This window comes from Podarcis tiliguerta, assembly GCF_965153285.1.
Source record: "Podarcis tiliguerta genome assembly, chromosome: 5".
NCBI classification, from domain to species: Eukaryota; Metazoa; Chordata; class Lepidosauria; order Squamata; family Lacertidae; genus Podarcis; species Podarcis tiliguerta.
The window spans coordinates 71,997,873-72,016,969 of NC_139538.1; the positions used below are offsets into that span (position 1 = coordinate 71,997,873).

The following is a 19,097-nucleotide window of genomic DNA, read 5'->3' on the forward strand; positions in this document are numbered from 1 at the left end:
TTTTCTTTCCCAACACTAAGTAGTATGATTTTGTAGATGATACAGGCTGCTAGCCCGTGTAACACAAGATGTAATATTTCAGCTAGAGCAACTCTTATCAGTGAAGCAGCATGTGTTTGTATATTAACTTCTGCTTCTAAAGTTGAATTTAAAGGAGTAATGATCTCATAGGATTCTTAAACAAAACGTGCATCAGCTCAGATACTGCCCTGATGAACTGCAGGCTTGCTGATTACTTCTATCCTCCTCTGCATGTGGAGGCTAAGGGTGAAAGCTTCCACTTTTGATTAAACTATGCCTTCCTATTACATATAAGATCAAGGAACTGTGGTGTGTTCTTCTTGATTAGCAAAGTACAATTTCGGAGTTAAAATACACCAAAGTTTGTACATAACTGTAGCTTAGAAGAAGGGAAGAGAACAGAACAGATGATTGCACTTCCTGTCCTCCTATTCTTACAAGGTTGGAGTTTTTCAAGAGTTTGGAGAAGCCCAAAGTTTCAAGGCCAGCACCATATCAGGGTGACAAGAGCAGACATTCAGGGATCCAGAATGTGTCAGTATATTGCTTTTGAATGTTAGTGATCATGCCCTCCACCTCTTGGGCCTTAACGACAAAGGCACCAGCATATGCTACAGATCAAAAAGAAACATCTCTGCTATCACAAGACGGAAGGAGCATGTAAATCTGGGTCTTTGGAAGGGGATGAAGTCCAGAATTACCAAGAAAGACCTATTCTGCTATTTTTATTTAGCTGCTCTCAAATAAGTAGCATTTTTTGTCCCAGCAACAGAATAGGACCTTTGGGTCGGACCTTTGGTCAAGTAGCTGAACTTGTCCTTTGCCTCCTGAAATCCAATTTGTTTGATGTAACAGCAGCAGCAGCAGCAGCAAAGTTTCTCTGTCAAACAAATAATTCTAACATGAGTGTGGTTGTTTTCTTTTTTGACTTCAATTTTTAGTAGTTATCTTGAAATGGAACTCTAGCATACCTGAAGAAAAGAAAAGAGGGGAGGAAAGGCAGTAATAGAGCCTAGTGTGATATAGTCAGTTTTAGAAAACAAAGTGCTCTGCATCGAAGGAAGTGAATAACAGCAAATTATTCTGTTGCAGCTCATGGACAGCCAGTGCTTTTGACTTCTAGAAATTTTATCTCTATGTCCTTGACCATCTGCATTCTTTCTACCATTCTCCTTTTATCTGCCCCAGCTTTCTCATGCCCCCTTCTTTTCGGAAACTAACCAGTTGTACTTTGTACTGCCTTTCTTCACCAGAGTAACCTTATAGGTTCTGACTATGACACTGTATCTTTCTTCCTGGTAAATTTTTTAAAAGCTCAGTTGTTTGACCACATCTGCACTGCTTTTTCAGCATGGTCTTCGGCTATAGTTACGAATCCCAATTTCAATGATTTATTTTCCTTTCTTGTCTTTCTCTTGCTCCTACAAGCTGTGTAGTATTGTATGCTTCTGTGGTGGGTGCAGAGGTCAGGGGCAGGTGTGTAAGGGTGGGGGTGTCCAGAAGTTATTTTACATACTTGGGGTGCATCTAGATGTGTGGGGGTTTTTTTACACCTGCTTTTATTCACCTGAGTTGATGGAACAGTTGTACACTACATTTCTTCAGTTGCCACTCTTCTACCCATTCAACCCTCTCCAGTCCGAAAAGAAATGTTAGCAATTATCTCATCCCTCCTCCTTTGATTTCAACAACTTGTAAAACATAAAAGGAAAAGAACTTGGGTTGTTATTCATATGCCACTGCTCCCTATAATGACTCATCCATTATTTTGCCCCAGGACTGGAGGGAGCACAACCCTGTTGCTCTTCTTAAATCTTTCATTAGCGTTTGACACTATCAACCATGGTATCCTCTTCTGCAGTCTATAGGATGCTGCCACCAGGAACACTGTTCTCCATTGATCCCAATCTTATCTCTGGGGGCAGTTCTAGAAGGTAGCATTGGATGAGTGTTTCTTGACCCCCTAGTTCTTGAGCTATGGGGTGCCACCAGTGTTTGAAATACACTTACCAAACACTTGGCTTTTTTATTTAGTACATACATTTTAATTTTATCTGATTACAAAATAGTTTTATCTGAGGCTTAAATTAGAAACAGTCATGGTTGTTGATGTATTGTAGCTGTCTGTGACACTACAAGTCAAAGTCCCTTAAATTGTTTAGACTTCCCCCAGCTTCCCTCCTCTAGTTATTCTGTTGACTATGCTTTTATGCTCCCTGTGGCCATAAAGTTGTCTATGAATTGCCCCCGTTGTGGTTTTCCTAATGCTCTAGCTTCCTACATGCATAGAGCAGCATGACCAGTTAATGCAATGTTGTTGCTCCACTCTAGACTGGTAATAAATATACTATAAGTCAGATCCCCCCTATAATTAGCCTTCACATTTCAATGCGTGGACTTTTGCTTAGGTAATATTTAGTTTTTACATTACCTATGTCTCAAGAGCTGTGTCAACTGAAACAAAAGTAAAATTAACACTAGTTACAGTCCATCCATTATTAAAACATCTCTTATTGCACTTTACAAAGTATAATTGATTGGACAGAACAAATATTGAACAGCAGAATAGCACTTAAAACTACTGGAAGAATGCTTTTAATGCTCGTTCTATAGCTATGAAGGGGGGAGGACTGTACTTATGCAGCACGCATAAAGGCAAAATTGCTCGCCGCTGTAATTATACCTGTTCCTTAATTCTGAAATTGCTTTTCTGTGTAGAAAAATACAGTGCAACAATAAAAGATTTAATTAAGTTTTGACAGCTATTGAACATTTCCAGGAAGGCTTCTGTTTAAACAGAAAAATCTTAGGGTTCCCTCACCTGCAGATTGTGGTGGTTGTTTGGCTCTGTCCTTCATATATACTAGGCGAAATTGTCAGGTTAGGGGGTCCTTGTTTGTTTCTGATGAGTCTTTATTCTCCCTGCCACTTCTGGACACTAGAGTTGGATCCCTTCAGCATGACATTTGCAGACTGGTGAACAAACATGTTCATATAGGCCCAGGAATCTCATGTCTTGGACCTTGGCACATTTTTATGCCAACACATGTGGCTGGTGGGGGGAGGAGGAGTATTGCTGAATTACCCCTCCCCTCACCAAAGAAAAATAGATGAAGAGATTTGGTGGAGAAAACAAGGGGCGTTTCAAGACTTGACTGTCAGATTATTCAGTGCTACCCTTCCCCACCCAAATGAATACAAAAGAAAATGTAGGGTGATTGGAAAACAAAAGTGAATTAATTCCCTTACAAGCTCTAATGGTTCTAGGGGTTGCTCGTGTGTAAGCCAGTGCAAACACCTGGCTGGGTTGCCTGAGTGAACCTTTTCTGTCCGGACAGCCACTCACCCGTGGCTGTCTCAATCGCTGGCAGAATCTGTCAGTGGGCGTTTCTTAAACTTCTTCCAGCAAAGAAGCTCTTTGACGCCTAGTCTTCTCCTACTCTCTATGCGCGAAAGTCCTGCGCAAGGAGGGCGTAGGCAGCGGAGGACCTCTACTCTCCCCGCTGGTCCCCGGCAAGGAGTCATGGGACCGCCTCGCCGCTTCCCCCATCTGCCCTCCTTCTCCACTGGTGCTACGCTGATTCTCTTCCCCAGAAGATGGGCTGCCTCTCCCAATCCCAGGACGCTCTCCGGAATGCCTCTGGATTTTGCTCTCTCCCTCCGGCACTGATGGCAGTTCCCTGACACAAGCCATTCACACTGAAATGTATTTATATGCTAGACAATGTGGGCTTGCAGATTCACTGATATCTTTAATTGAATGATTATCCATTTTTCTTATGGGAAACTCAATAATGCTTTGCCCAAGAGGATGCAGAAGCAGGGTAGTGTTTGTGGACTTAGTTCCAGTTTTCTTGTGCTGTTCTGTGCAAGGTCTGGTGCTGTTTGCATTCAGAAGGGAACCTTTGGACCCAGCACCCATGTGATGATCTGCAAAACACAGTTCTTCACTTTTGTGTGGAACTTCATCACCAATTTTCTCCTCCAAACTTGGGGCGGTGGGAAGGAAATACAAAACATGAACTTGTGCTTTCTGTAAAAGGTAAAGGGACCCCCGACCATTAGGTCCAGTCGTGACCGACTCTGGGGTTGCGGTGCTCATCTTGCTTTATTGGCTGAGGGAGCCGGCGTACAGCTTCCGGGTCATGTGGCCAGCATGACTAAGCCGCTTCTGGCGAACCAGAGCAGCGCACGGAAACACAGTTTTCCTTCCCGTTGAAGCGGTATCTATTTATCTACTTGCACTTTGACGTGCTTTCGAACTGCTAGGTTGGCAGGAGCAGGGACCGAGCAATGGGAGCTCACCCAGTCGTGGGGATTCGAACCGCCGACCTTCTGATTGGCAACTCCTAGGCTCTGTGGTTTAACCCGCAGCGCCACCCGCGTCCCTATAAAGCCACCGTGCTTTCTGTAGCAAATTGTTAAAACAAAACAACCCCAAAAATTTATCAACACTGCTTGGAAATGAGATAACAAGTTTTACATATCCTTGTGAGAATACACTCTTAATTTAGACATTAATCTGGTTGATCTTGAAACGTTTGCGTCTAAATCATTCGCATTGTTGTTGAGGTTGGTTTTCATTCAGAATTAAAAAGGTAGAGCAGGGCAAAGATTTATGGAATCCTCTGTGCACAGTATAATAGGATAATAAAGTTGACACAAGTCAGAATAAAATACGGGTTCCTCTAGTTTTTTTGCTTGTAAAGCAGTACATTGCTATTTTAGTTGTTAACAGGTGTTATTTTTTTCCAGACAGGTTTTATGCTCCCAAAAGCACAAGTGGGTCATTTAAGAACAAGCTTACAATTTGTATCCAAATTTTGATGGGTCAAGATGCTGCCAAAATGCTTTATGCAGCAGTAATTCGTGCCATTTTTAATGCTGGTAGTTTTTGCAGCATAACACTGAGGAACCTTTTCTTAAGCACATGAATATGCACACTGGTGACCAATGATTAGCTGCAGGTGAATGGCCTGCCCTGTGAATGGCCAATGTATGTTCAAGGGTGAGCATTTAAGATCAAAAGTGGTGCTCATTTTATAATGAGCCAAGTTTGTTCATTACTAGTGTCAGTTTGTAGGGCACTCAAGAAATCTGTTCGGCTAATTTCCTTAGAATTAACCTGGGTATGACTCCAGAACGTAAAGTATTGTTTCTTAACTGTCCAGGGGTCCTTTACCTTTACCTTATGATTTGTAACAGTTTCGCTTCTGTAAACTATTTATTTTGGAAAGGATTTTTTTTGGGTCTGTTCTTTATGTGTTTGGGCACCTCTTAAGATACCGTAAAAAATTAATTTTATGATGATTCCTGAGGTCAAAGGGCAGGTTTTTGTCTGTTTGGATACAGTTGGATGCCATTTTGAATCAAGATGGCAGACTGAACCTCTCAAAATGCCAGTGATTTTAACCACTGGTTTCTAAACTGCACTGATGCTTTTGCTTTTGTTTATTAGAATTCCAAGGCAATGGCAGGTTCGAGGCTACTGGTTTTTCAGAAAGTAATACAAGCTGGTTGCTGTTGTTTTAAATGTATTTCCCTTTCATGTTTGCTGTGAGGGAATAGCAGTGAGCACTCACATTAATGTGATGGAGCTGTGTCACACTTTGTGTGGCAAAGGCTAAAGCAACTGCTGCCTGGTCCTGTTGGCAATCCTAGCTGCACCATGCTTTATCTCCTTTAAGCAAGTTTATGTTTATAGAAAACCAAGCAGAAAATAAGGAAGGCAGGCATTCAAGGTCAAAAGAACTGCCTGGATTTTATGAACTGTGTGGAGTTTATAAATCAGCCTTGGCAGCAGTATAGTTTAGTCTGAACTTCAATCCTTGCCTTTGAGCAAGTAAAGGGGGGGGAAGTAGAACTCTCTTTAAATAATAGGGTTTCCTACTGTTAGAAACTGGCATTATTGTCTTTTTACAGTCTCCGGTACATGGATGCTGACATGGACTACGAAAGACCTAACGTTGAAACCATCAAGTGTGTGGTTGTTGGTGACAATGCAGTGGGGAAGACTCGCTTAATTTGTGCAAGAGCATGTAACACCACCCTGACGCAGTATCAGCTGCTAGCAACTCACGTTCCTACAGTCTGGGCAATTGATCAGTATCGAGTCTGCCAAGAGGTATGTACTGTCCACTTTATCAAGTTGTGCAATAATGTATAAGGAAGTTTGCCTTGGCATCAACCAGTTATTGGCTTTAAGTGTTGCTGCTTTGTAACAGTCAGTGGAGTTGTGTGTTTTGAATGCATGGTGTTCAGGAGAGAGAAGTAATTCAAAATGGACCAAGTAGACTGGCCTTCCGTCAGTGCTGATAGAACATCTTTTGAAATCATTGGACCATTCTGCTCAAAAGTGACAGCTCTGTATGGTTGTTGTTTGAAATATCTGTGTTGTGTTTGAATACATACATCCTTTTAGAGTTTATTTATCCAGTCTCCTTTGTTTTAAAAGTATAATATTTTGTAAATATCTTAGCCTCTCCTGAACAGACAACTAAGCTTTCCTGTGATGTTTAAACAGAGGAAAACCCATGTCTTACACACATTGTGGATAATACATGGAATCTTTCCTGTAGTTCATTTTTAAAAGGCTTGATGTCCATTCAGTTTCAGGACTCTGTTATGTCGGGAATATCTCAGCACCCTGTTTTGATTCACAGACACCCACACCCCTCTCTTTTCTGGCTTCTGGTCTTGGTAACTGAGCAAGGCTGATATACCCTCCATGTAGCAGTGTGACAGAAGAAATTTCAGCAGGTGCAGCAGGTCCTGTAATAGACCTTTGAGAATGAGAAAGGCTATGCTTGTTGGATTTCATTTTCAGTGCAACTTTAATAAAAAAAAGTTCAGGAACTTTGCTGCATCTGGTGGCTCTAGCTGACAGTGTTCTTAATAAAACCTGTGCCAAAGTTGAAAGCTGCTCACCTTTCAGCTCACCATGTGCATTCACAAGTGACCCCCAAAGCAGGTTTCTGTGCTGCAGAGCTTCACAGTGACTTGTTTCTCATATCACAAACTGTAGTTTGATGTGGGCTGGTGCACGTTGCTTAAAATATCATGCATTGTTCCTCCTCTGCTCCTTTCTTCAGTGTGCCAGGGAGGAAACAGAACTAGAATCTGGCTTGCCATTCCATGCAAATCAGTACTTGTGGTTTGTTTCTTTCATTACAAATAATCACAGTTTGTTAGGAGAAGAAAAGAGAGAGAGAGAGAGAGAGAGAGAGAGAGAGAGAGAGAGAGAGAGATGAACCACGCCGGTGCGTAAGAATCCAAATTAATTGCAGCTAAGTCTGAGTGATATATCTATTTAAAAGTTTTCTAAACTGCCCTTCACCTAAAGGTTCCAAGGTAGGTTACAACAATCATTACCTTATATTATATTGTTGTATCCTGTCCCCGGGACCTTATGACAGGTAAAATAAATAAAAAATTAATTAATTAAGAGAGAACATAAATGGCTATATTTAGACATTATGCCAAACAATGTATTCTATGAACCATAGTTTATAATCCAGGCCACGTTTTGAATTTTATGAATGTGCAACACTGTGGTTTAGCACTGCCTGTCTTTCCATCCTCTCAATACTCACCTTCATAAATTCACTCTGGGCCTTCAAAACCTAACTTCTGGTTCTGGTTCAGCAATCAGAAATCATGCCAGAACATAATCGAGCCTCTGTAACCATGATTTGGCACAATTTCTCAAGTAAGCCTTTGACCATGTCCCAGAGGATACAGATATATTAGGACTTTCTTCAGGGAATTGTATCTGCAGCAAGCTTTTAACTGATAGAAATGTACCTATTTCAGGTTCTTGAACGTTCCCGGGATGTTGTTGACGAAGTGAGTGTTTCTCTCAGGCTCTGGGACACATTTGGCGATCATCACAAAGATAGGCGCTTTGCTTATGGAAGGTAAGTGGGAGTTAGCCCAAATTTTCATTTGCAAGTCAAGTAAAACCTAGTGGGAAAAGAATTGCAGCTTTGAAGTGTGAAATGTGAGGTATTAAATTTATCAAGAGTGTTCACATTCCTCTTTCTTTCGAAGAACAGCATCTATCACAAGGGTTATGAATATATACATCTTTGAAGGGAATATAGCTTATCTATGTAGTTTATCAGTGCCATAAAGGTTTTGAGCAAAAGTCTTGAAACATTTTGCATTTCAAAGACCATTTGCAAAAATGTAAAAAAAACACACACCCTGAAGTGTTGTGAATTGCTTGACTGGCCATGATGAAAGGTAATCAATTCACTTATTGCTAAAATAGCTGCCAGGTGTTTTAAAGAATACAATACAAATGCTTGTGATTCTACACAGGGAGAAATCTTTCACAACTACAACTGCTGTACAAGCATATGATGTGAAATTTGACTAACACAGATTCTCCTTCATATTTGAGTGTAGTGTGACTCCGTTTTCTCCAGGCTATTCATGGGTGTCCAGTTCTGATAGGCATGTTGGTGTGGATGAAGGAAATGCTTTTTGTCCTCGAGTCCTAAATTTATTGGCCTAAGCACAGTTTGACCAGGGTTAGAGTAATAATTGCTTAAAATGCATGTAGAATTGTAACCTGATTGAAGTCCATTAAAGACTTACTTCCTATTTTGTTCATTTAAATGTAACTAGAGGAAACAGGTTGTGTTACCTGAATATCAAATATCCTTTCATCAGCATTACAGACCACTGGCCGGGATCCAGAAAGCTACTTTAAGCATAGCCCTAAAGTTTTGGGTATCAGAAGTAGTTTTGTATGCCTGCCTGTAGCACTGGGGGGGGGGGGGCGGTGCTGATGAAGAGCTACAAGCCCAAACCCCATTGGCTATGCAGAACCAGTTGTGTGGTTCTTGCAATTCTGGCATTTGCATCTAAGCTCACCTTTCATTTGCTGATAATAAGTTTGCATTGCCTTCTTTGTTTAGTACTGGTGGCTTAGTACATTGCAACTTGGGCGATGTCTGCATGGGCAGTAATTTAGTAGTTTAATACAGTCTATAGTGGTGGTAGTATTTTACTCTGTTAGTCCAGTCATATGGGAAGAGACAGATGTAACATTTTTAACAGTACTTCATCCACAGTAGGAATCTGATTTCACAGTTTCCTTTATACAGGTTTTTAGAACGCTCTGGTGGAACGCTCTGTCACAAGAGACTAGGGCCCTGCGGGACCTGACATCTTTCCGCAGAGCCTGCAAGACAGAGTTGTTCCACCAGGCCTTTGGTCAGGGCCCAGCCTGACTCCCTCCTCTGGCAACCTGCACAGAATTTTGCTTAACGGTTGCCATTAATTTGACTTTAATTAATTTTTATAATGGAATGTTTTTAGAATGTTTGATTATTTGATTGTTTGATTATTTAATTGTTGTTAGCCGCCCTGAGCCCGGCTTCGGCTGGGGAGGGCGGGATATAAATAAAAATTTTTATTATTATTATTATTATTATTAGACTTGCCCTTTCCCTTATGCCTAAGACAAGGTATCCCCCTTAGATATGAAATATATAGGGCATTTCATGCATGTATACTCATATATGTTCATCCTTCAATTTACATATTCTGTCAGCAGTTTATAAACACTGTGAAGGATTGAGAGAAGGGAAGATATGTTAGCAACACCATAAACATTAGCCAATAGACATCTGGCTTTCTCTCAGCAGGCTTATAGAACTAAGAATAAACCATGTCACAAAAATGCACATGCATTTTCAAGGCATGGGCAGCTATTTCAGACTACTTCCATCACACTTAAAATGTAATAGCTTCAGTGTGTCTCGCCCAGCAATTGTATACTGGGTAGGAGAGGAAAAGAACCAGCAATGAAGGCAGCCTCGTATATTATGGCTCTCCCACGTGGAAGCTGCAGAAATGGTTTTTATGAGACAGTCATAATATTTGCAAGCCTCTTAACTGTGAGCACATCTCTGGTTGTATGGCGAATCCCCATGCACAAAACTGCATGTTTCTGATAGAAGCTGGTATCAAAACCTATCACACCATCAGGCTGAAGCATGTGATCAAAAGTTCACAAACATTAGAGCCCCTAAATGGGGGCTGTGATGTATGGGTGACCCTCAGAAGTTATCACAGAAAGCAGGGCTCTAGGACAATGAAAAACAACAGGAGCAAGTAGCAAAAGCAGTGGGAGGGATAAGGAGATGTGTTGCATCAGGCTGGGAGGGAAGCTTATGCAAACACAGAAGAGGTTTGCTGTGCCATTCCTTGACTTGGACACTTTGGCCATCCTTGCTGCTTTATATCATTCTTCTTTGAATTCACTCTCCTGATTCAGAGAGCTTTGTGAGAGATGACTAGTGCCTTAACTGCTTGTTTTTGAAAGGCAATCAAAGCCCTAATTAAAGCATACAATTTAAATTCTTTCTATATTTAAGTATTGCACTTGAATGCACTGTTCAAAGATTGCAAAATATATAATGCATTTTTCAAAGTCACAAAATACTAATTTACTTAGGTGCTAGCAAGTTTAAAATTAAGTGGTTCCTGTGTTTACTCTTCGTCTCCCTGCTTGCTGTGTCCTTATGTCAACATACACTCTGTCACTGAGCAGATTAGTATAGATTAAGAGGGCAAAATCAGGCATGTTCCAGTTTTTGGAGAGAGAAGGTGTAGGATGACATATTTTATGCCCACTCCTACAAAGGTTATGCATATTTTATTCAGGAATAGTTATGTGAGGGTCGGAGCAATCCAAACAAGGGATTGGGGACATAATCTCATGGACTGGAACCAACTGGGGAACCCAAAAGTGAAGAAGGCTCAGAGACCAGGGACTGGTGGTGGGACAACGGAGAGGGAGAAGACTGGGAGGAGAAGGTGTTGGAAGCTGAAGATTTAACAGGGCTTAGTGAGCTGAGAGAGTCTGTGGCAGAGACAAGGCCATGATCAGATGCAGGAGCTGAAGCAAAAGAGTGGGGTGAGAGAGGCCAAGAGACAGAGATGAGTCAGGTTGGTGAAGTGTGACAAGTGTTTCCGGTTCCTGCTGTGAACAAGCTCTGCTCCCCTCTTGTCTCCAGAACCAGAAAAGGCTTGAAAAGAGTGGAGTAGAGATCAGTGACGCAGAAGTACAGTCTACTGGGAGAAAACCCTGGAGAGGAGGGGACTTAGCCAGCTGTGGGGAGATGGGGACCTTCAGTCTCTGCAACTGCTCCATGAGGGCAAGACCTACCGGAGATGAGTTGCTATGCTCATTAGGCCTGACACTACTGTGTTGATCGTGTTTTTGCTAATAGTTAACTCCAGCCTTCACAGTGTGATTTACTGCTGGCTAACCCATGACAGCTGCATCCAAAACACTGCTGAATCCAAAAATCTGCTGGCCTGGCCAGAAGGTGGGCGAGCGGGGAGTTTTCGTGTTTTTTCTGTACCAGCTCCTGGCACAACAGAGGGTTAGAACAGTTTTGGATCTGTTAGATTCATGGCTGACTCAGCTACCCACCTCCCAACTATTTTGGGGTGCAATGTCTGTGGCTGCTCACAGCTGTATTTGTCCACTGCCTATGATTTGCGTGCAGAAATGCCCACCTAATCTTCCCACCACCATCCCCAGCAGCACTGACTGAGGCTTAGAATTGTGCTGTAAAAGTTATTTCCTTATGGGAAATGTTGGTAAAATTGACTTACCTCAGTGTTGAAAAGCAATAATGAACTTTTCTTAATCTTAATCAAGGGTTTTTCATAGCTGCCAAGATGTGACATTCAAAATCAAACATGCCTGCATCTTTTTTCCAGTGGGGATAAAAGTAGCTGGGTAGAGATTTTCAGCAATAAAACAGCACAAGGATAAAGGGTTAAGAAGCTCCCCCCCCCCCCGTTTCTTGTTTTGCTGGGCTTCTGCTTCATCATGTAGCCTCAGTGTATGTAAGAGAAAAAATGGAAAAAGAATTGCATAACAGCACATAACGTGTGTTTTCATCCTTGAGATCACTTAATGTGGAATGGCTAGTTCAAAGCATTCCCTAACAATGATGTTAAACTACCAGAGAAATAGTAAAATGGTGGATTTCCCCACACTTTATAATGGTGTTTATGGGTGAAATGGGGGTTTTGGTCTGCATCTGTGGTTATGAGTTTATAATGTTGACTCTTCCCACCCCCCACTGGCTGCTGAGTTAAATATCATGGAGGACACGCTATTTTTGAGCTTGTGGCACTTCCTCTTCCATTTGTGCAAAACACATGCCTCTCTCTGATACACGTATATGCACATACATACATACTCTTCTCTCCCTGCAACCTATTACTTCGTGTTTTCTCCTCTTCTGCTTTAATTTTGTGCCATGCAGAACTGATCTGGTGTCTTGGTGCTATTTGAGGGTTAGATTTTCCATTCGGTTTCTGATCAAACCATGTTTTAGCATGCTCATCATCATGAATTCACGTTCAATTTATTTCTGTTCTGCTTGACCGGGGCTTTGTTACAGTAGACATGTATGAGGTATGGGAAAGGTTCCTGGCCTCACTAATTGTCAGACATAATATAAGAAGGTTATATAAAAATTGTTCAAACGATAGATCATAACACAATTAGAAGAAGTCATGCTCAACTTTTTAGGACTGCCTCTCTCCATAAGAACCTACCCAGACCCTGAGATCATACTCTGAGCCGTTCTTCTTGTGCCTCCTCCATGAGAGGTCAGGAGGGTGGCAACATGAGAACGGGCCTTTTCTGCAGTGGCACCCTTCATTCTATCTACTCCTTTAGGTGACAGGCAAAAACATTCCTCTCCAACCAGGCCTTTGGCTAATTAATATCCAATATGCCTTTAAATGCATTGTGGGAGAAGGGGGGGTGGTTATTAAGTATTATGTGTTTTTTATCTTACTTTTTTGTGTAGTGAACCACCCTGAGATCTACAGATCTTTAATTAATTAAAAATAAAAATAAAAGATGCTAATCTGCTACTGCAGCCTCTAAGTTCGATATCACATGACATTTAGCAGAGGCATGCTGGTAAAACATGGTATATTATGTGCATTTATTCATCACAGCAAAATAGAGAGGAATAAATTAGTGAATTTCAGTGTATATTAATTTATATATCATCATAATACTTAACAGTATGGGGAGGGGGAGGACAAGTGTAGGCTGTCACTTGAGTATGAAAGTAGAGGGATATTCTTGTATTTTAATCTGTAAGGGTTGGGGCACGTGTTTTGCGTGTGACTACCCTTCTAAAAAACATGCATTATTTGTGCGAACAAGCTGGACATAAGGCTTTGACTTCCCCCTTCCCTTTTTCATTTCTTTAAGGCTTTTGGCTCAGAACAATAAAAAATTACATGAAATTGTCAAAAATAATTAGACTAGTAAGATTTATTGGCAGGTGCCACAGAATAGTCTCTGTGCTTGGTATTGTTTTAATATTTGCTTGTTTGTTTTAGTTTTTAGTATTTTAGATGTGTACAGTGGTACCTCGGGTTAAGAACTTAATTTGTTCTGGAGGTTTGTTCTTAACCTGAAACTGTTCTTAACCTGAAGCACCACTTTAGCTAATGGGGCCTCCTGCTGCTGCTGCACCGGCGCTGCACAATTTCTGTTCTCATCCTGAAGCAAAGTTCTTAACCTGAGGTAATATTTCTGGGTTAGCGGAGTCTGTAACCTGAAGCATATGTAACCTGAAGCATATGTAACCTGAAGCGTATGTAACCCGAGGTACCACTGCACATGTTTATATAACATATAATAATAATATAATATAATATAATAATATGTTATATACCAGTAACATTAGTTTATATACTAATAATCATGATTATAAATAAATGCATACTTAGAGGGAGTTTAGTTTTGTTAAACTACTTTTACTTGATTAGTGGATTAAATTTCATTCTATTTCAAAGACTGTTTCAATGCTTTGCTGCATATCTGTTCCATTTTGTTAATGGAGCATAAAGAGTAGTCTTTAGAATGTGACGTGCTCTTTGTAGTGATATGAAGCTCTTGAAATTCAGAGAGGCTGGGTGTGCTCTCATCTGGCATCTTGCCTGTTCTGAACCTGGAATCAGGGATATAGAAGATAGGCTTTATCTCTGTGTAGTGAAGTCATGTACCTAGGTCACATCTACCACACTATCCATTGAAAGTACTTTTAACAGGCATGGCTCCTCTAATAATAATAATAATAATAATAATAATAATAATAATAATAATAGGAACTGTATTTTGTTAAGGGTGCTGCCCTTCGAGCTATAATTCTCAACACCCTTAAGAATCCTAAGATTTTTTGGGGGAAGCCTTAAGTGTTAAAGTGATACATGAATGTGGCTTAATGGGTTTTTAACTATTTAGACTTCAGCTTCAAGAGCCTATCACCATCACTAGCATAAGAAAAGTTCCTCCTTTTCTCTTGTGCACTGCCTGCTTCAAAGCTTCCTCTCTCGGCACTGCAAGGAAGGGTTTCTCGACAAGTGATTTGTTGATACAGTTGCCCATTTACGGAACTGTGTAGCAGAACTCAAAGAAGGACCACCGTTGACTCAATTTTAATTCATGCCTTTCTAGGAAAGTATATACAGATTAAAGCATTTATTGCTTCTAAGTATCATATTTTGTTTTTATGGAAAGTTCGGATTTGGAGAAGGCTGCTTAGGTGTCATTATGCTAGGCTTAATGCATGCATCCCTTTTTATTCTTTACCTAGTATTCTTGCTAATATTATTCTGAAATGTGCAGTGCTATTTTTTTTATATCAGGAAAGCTCTTTTCAATCTCCAAGGAAGTATTATAGCAAAACCTTGTGCAGATGAACTTCAAAAATAAAAATAAAAATGTATTGAGCTGCATTCTGTACCTCTGAGTTAGTCATCCAGTTTTCAGTGGCTACCTCTTGAACAGTAGAATGACAAGCAACCACAGAGTGTGACTTACAAAAGGAAGATGGAAGCACATTGCAGGCAACAGCAGCATGTGAGAATGAACTGGAGCAATGGTCAGCTTTGAGTTTTTATTCAAAATCAGGGATAGGGGAGGGAAATGGTAAGTTTTACTTACGTGAAGATTACTAATGTTTTCTGTGGGTGCAACTTGGTGGTGTGTTCATTTCATTTGCTGCATTTAAAGACAAATGGGAAAGAGTATATTTTCTGATGAAAATTTCTAGTTAGGACTGCTTCACACATCACCTTTTTCCTGTATGGAGATAACCATAAAGAAAAGAGCAGATCATACCACTTGAGAGTTCTTGTAGCAAATATGCTGATGAAGTAAGACAAATGGTGTGGTTTTGGTGAAAATAACAGTACGCAGCTCAATACTAGTTAATATGCTCTTCAGTATACAGGGCTACCTCAGAAAAAAATGTTAATTGTGAAGCAGCCCATGGTTAGTACAGAAATTAAGTATTCTCGTCTTCTAGAGCTGTCACTGAACAATATAAGTTGAAAATGACCTTTTTCCCTCAAGAGCTGCTGCTGTTTTTCGGACTGACTTCAACTGAAATCTCATGTTACGCAAGTTCTTTGGGGGGAAAACCAAACACCTCTGCATGCTCCTCACTATCAAAATCTGAATATATATTTCAGGGTGTTTTGACAGTTTCGCACATAACACCTCTACTTAAGAAGCCTCACTGCTCTCGGTAAAGTATAGAATTGATTTTTTTTTCCTGCTCCCATCCAGGCTGGTGCATGGTCTTGCCATGCCTTTGTTGGATGTCTTCTTGGCCCCTCATATTGTAGTCTACTCCTTGCATTGCAGTCCCATTTGTTGTGAGAGTGCACTCATAGGCTGTAACTGTGGGCACCATGATAAACCATTGTTTATCATGATGGGGGAAAACCTGCAGCAAACCTTGGGGTCAAATGTTTCCCCTTTTCCACTCCTTCTTGGAGTGCAGCCATGAGGAGGAGTTTGGAAGCTTTCACTTCTGTTTTTGATTAACCACAGTTTTAGCATTACATTTACCCCCTAAACTGTGGTTAGCCGTAACTGTGGTTTGAAACAAGCTTCATAACCTGTTATTTGACATTTACTTCTTTCACAGAAACCACAGTTAAGATTAATCACAGTTTGTCAGATTCTGGTGAGATAACAAGCTATGGTTAATTTTTTTAAAATGGAAATGACAGCTTCCAAGCTACTTCTTATGAACACACCAGAGAGTGACAGGGATCACATAACCCCAAGGCTAGCTGTGGCTCATTCCTGTTGTCACAGTAAACAATGGTTTATTGTGATGTCTGAACGCAGCCATAGTCATTCATTTTCAGATCATTTGGTTATGCCTCCCAGTCACTTATGAACTTCATCTTCATATGGTGGCTGCTGCTACATTTTACTGAAACTTTTAATATTGTGAAGACACTGCCTTGCTTACAAGCTATCTGTGCAAGCCTTTTTGGTTCTGTCTTCCCCAGCACTGAAATGTGTGCATGAATGCTGTTTGCATTTATTAATGGGGAAAATTGTGCCTCGGTTAACTCATTTGTAAAAGCAGATTTTCTCCATCATAAACAATATAATGGAGTTGACAGATAGTTAGTCTGGCTTTTCCCCAGAGCTATGCTGATCAAATACTTAAGCTTCATTAGGCATATCCATACTACAGCTTCCCCCAAAGCATGCTGGGAATGGTATCTTGGCAAGGGTGCTAAGAATTTTCTGCTGGAGATCCTTAGTCATTTCCTCACCCCCAAAGAACTATATTTCCCTGGTGAGAGAGAACAACTGTTAAATATTAGATATTGTAATGGTGGTTTTGGCCTAGGCTAAATTATTCAGGAGAGCGGCCATAGATCAGTGGTATAAAACATGATTTGCATGTCGAAAGTCAAGACCTGGCATTCCCACTAAAGGGAACCCAGGCAACCAGCCCTTGCGGTCTGTACATTTGTACTGTTTCTAATAGTGTTATATGTTTTATTGTATACATACATTGCTGTCTACCACCCCAACATATTGCAGTATATAAATACTTTTATGAATATAGAAACATAGGAAGCTGCCCCATACCAGGCCAGGTCATTTGTGGATGTAGCTCTGTGCTATCATCACTGACTGTTTGCAACTTCCCAGGGTTTCAGGTAGGAGTCTTTTCCAGCCCTACCCTGGTGACACCAGGGATTATCCGGGGACCTTTTGAGTATGAAGCATGTGTTCTGCCACTGACCTATGGATGTTCCCTGGGACAAATCCTTACTTCTGTATGGTGTAGCAGGCAGCGCTGGACATGACTGACCAACATTAACTTAATCCCTGGGCCACTGAGGAATTTACATGTTTACTGCAGCAGGCATCCAAAGTGTGAGGGGGAGATGTGCACCTCCAGAAATACAGGGGGCTAATCTGATTGGACAAGTTTTTAGGGGTGGCATATCTCCACATATTGCATGTTTTACTGCAGCGAACACCAACCAGAAGCTGCTGCACCCCCTGTGTTGTTTGTTGTGCCTCTGAGTCAGAGAAGTTGCAGCTGGGATTTCCGCCTCCCCCCCCCCCCAAGTATTTGGTCATAATAATAGGCTATACAGGAAAAGGAGAAATGCGGCAATAATGTGCAGAGTTGCACTAAGCCTTACTCTTTAGCAGTTGCACAATGAGATAAATATTAACAGTGAAGAGGGTGTTTGCTCCAGAACAGGTAATAGGATGAGTTCCAGAGTAGGGGATACAGCCTCTATGACCCCTCCCCTTCTTTCTCTAGTACTCTCTTTCCTACCAAAGGGAAAAAATGCATTCCATGATGTAACGAGACAAGTTGTGCTATCAAAATTGTTTAAAAGCAAGCAGTCTGATGCACCATTGCACAGTACAACCTGGTTGCATAACTGAGGCTTCTGGTTATGGATTTGGTTGTCCTTGTTACAAAATTTGGATTTGAAATCCGTTGGGGTTAGCAATAATTAATCTCTATCAGTACTGAAAGTGCAGTGTACCTTGCCTTACTAGAAATACAAATACTGAAGGTCAGGTGATACTATACGCAGCATAAAATAACATTAGAGTGCTGTAGTCAGCTGAGTCAAGCGTCCCTGCAATCTTAAGGTTATGTATGGAATAGTTTTTGCTGTGTTAAACTATTGTGCAGCCTGATTCTATGTGTGTTTACTGGAAATGCCATTGAGTTCCATGAGACTTCAAGTGAATGTGCAAAGGACTGGGGCTTTAGTACCATTTTGACAGCACAAAAAACCCTCTGAAATTTCCGTCTTGTGTGGTTTTGACCTGAAAAATTTCTAGTCCAGATTTCCTCAATTGAAATGCTTGGCCCTTTGAGGAAAGTGGTTCATGCAGGGGGGCGGGGAATGAGAAGTTAGCTGATACCAACACCATTTAAATGACATTTATACCACTTTAACAGTCATATGGCTTCCCTCAAAGAATTGTGGGGACTGTAGTTGACCACTCAAAGAACTACAATTCCCAGCAACCTTAGCAGGCTACAGTTCTCAGGATTCTTTGGGGAAAACAATGTGTTTTAAATATATTTTGTGGATGTGACTTGTCTCCTTAACCCTTCTATAGCAGCACAATTTTATTTATAATTATGAGGATGGAAACATATCTGTATTGCAGGGATAACTTAAGATTTCAGGCCTAAGTAGGCAGTGCATTGCAAATGTCTGGTGAATTTCTACCTCCTATAAGGGTTCTTGGTGGAGAGAAGACACCAAGCAGGTGAGACCTTGAAACTTAAAAGGTTTGAGATTCAGTTAGGTAGCCGTGTTGGTCTGACGCAGTTGAAACATATAAAAGAATTCAGATACCTGAAGAAGTGTGCATGCACACGAAAGCTTATACCAAGAGCAAACTTAGTTGGTCTCTAAGGTGCTACTGCCAACCTAGCAGTTTGAAAGCACGTCAAAGTGCAAGTAAATAAATAGGTACTGCTCCAGCGGGAAGGTAAACGGCGTTTCCGTGCGCTGCTCTGGTTCGCCAGAAGTGGCTTAGTCATGCTGGCCACATGACCCGGAAGCTGAATGCCGGTTCCTTTGTCCAATAAAGCGAGATGAGCGCCGCAACCCCAGAGTCGGTCACGACTGGACCTAATGGTCAGGGGTCCCTTTACCTTTACCTTTAAGGTGCTACTGGACAATATATATGTATATATATATATATATAT

The 19,097-nt window shown here is 41.0% G+C and overlaps 1 protein-coding gene across 8 annotated transcripts in view; it reads left to right on the forward strand.

Annotated features, from left to right (window-relative positions):
* The window catches only part of RHOBTB1 (Rho related BTB domain containing 1), a 69,802-nt gene that overhangs the window by 18,312 nt on the left and 32,393 nt on the right, over positions 1-19,097 (forward strand). For 7 of the 8 annotated variants that reach the window (XM_083440033.1, XM_083440032.1, XM_083440034.1 and 4 more), the window contains 2 exons: positions 5,944-6,145; positions 7,834-7,937. In XM_083440033.1, the coding sequence (XP_083296159.1) occupies positions 5,954-6,145; positions 7,834-7,937 (296 nt within the window). In that variant the 5' untranslated portion in view covers positions 5,944-5,953. Of the gene's footprint in view, positions 1-5,943; positions 6,146-7,833; positions 7,938-15,558; positions 15,615-19,097 lie in introns of those variants that run through there. The other variant, XM_083440039.1, reaches the window with a different exon arrangement.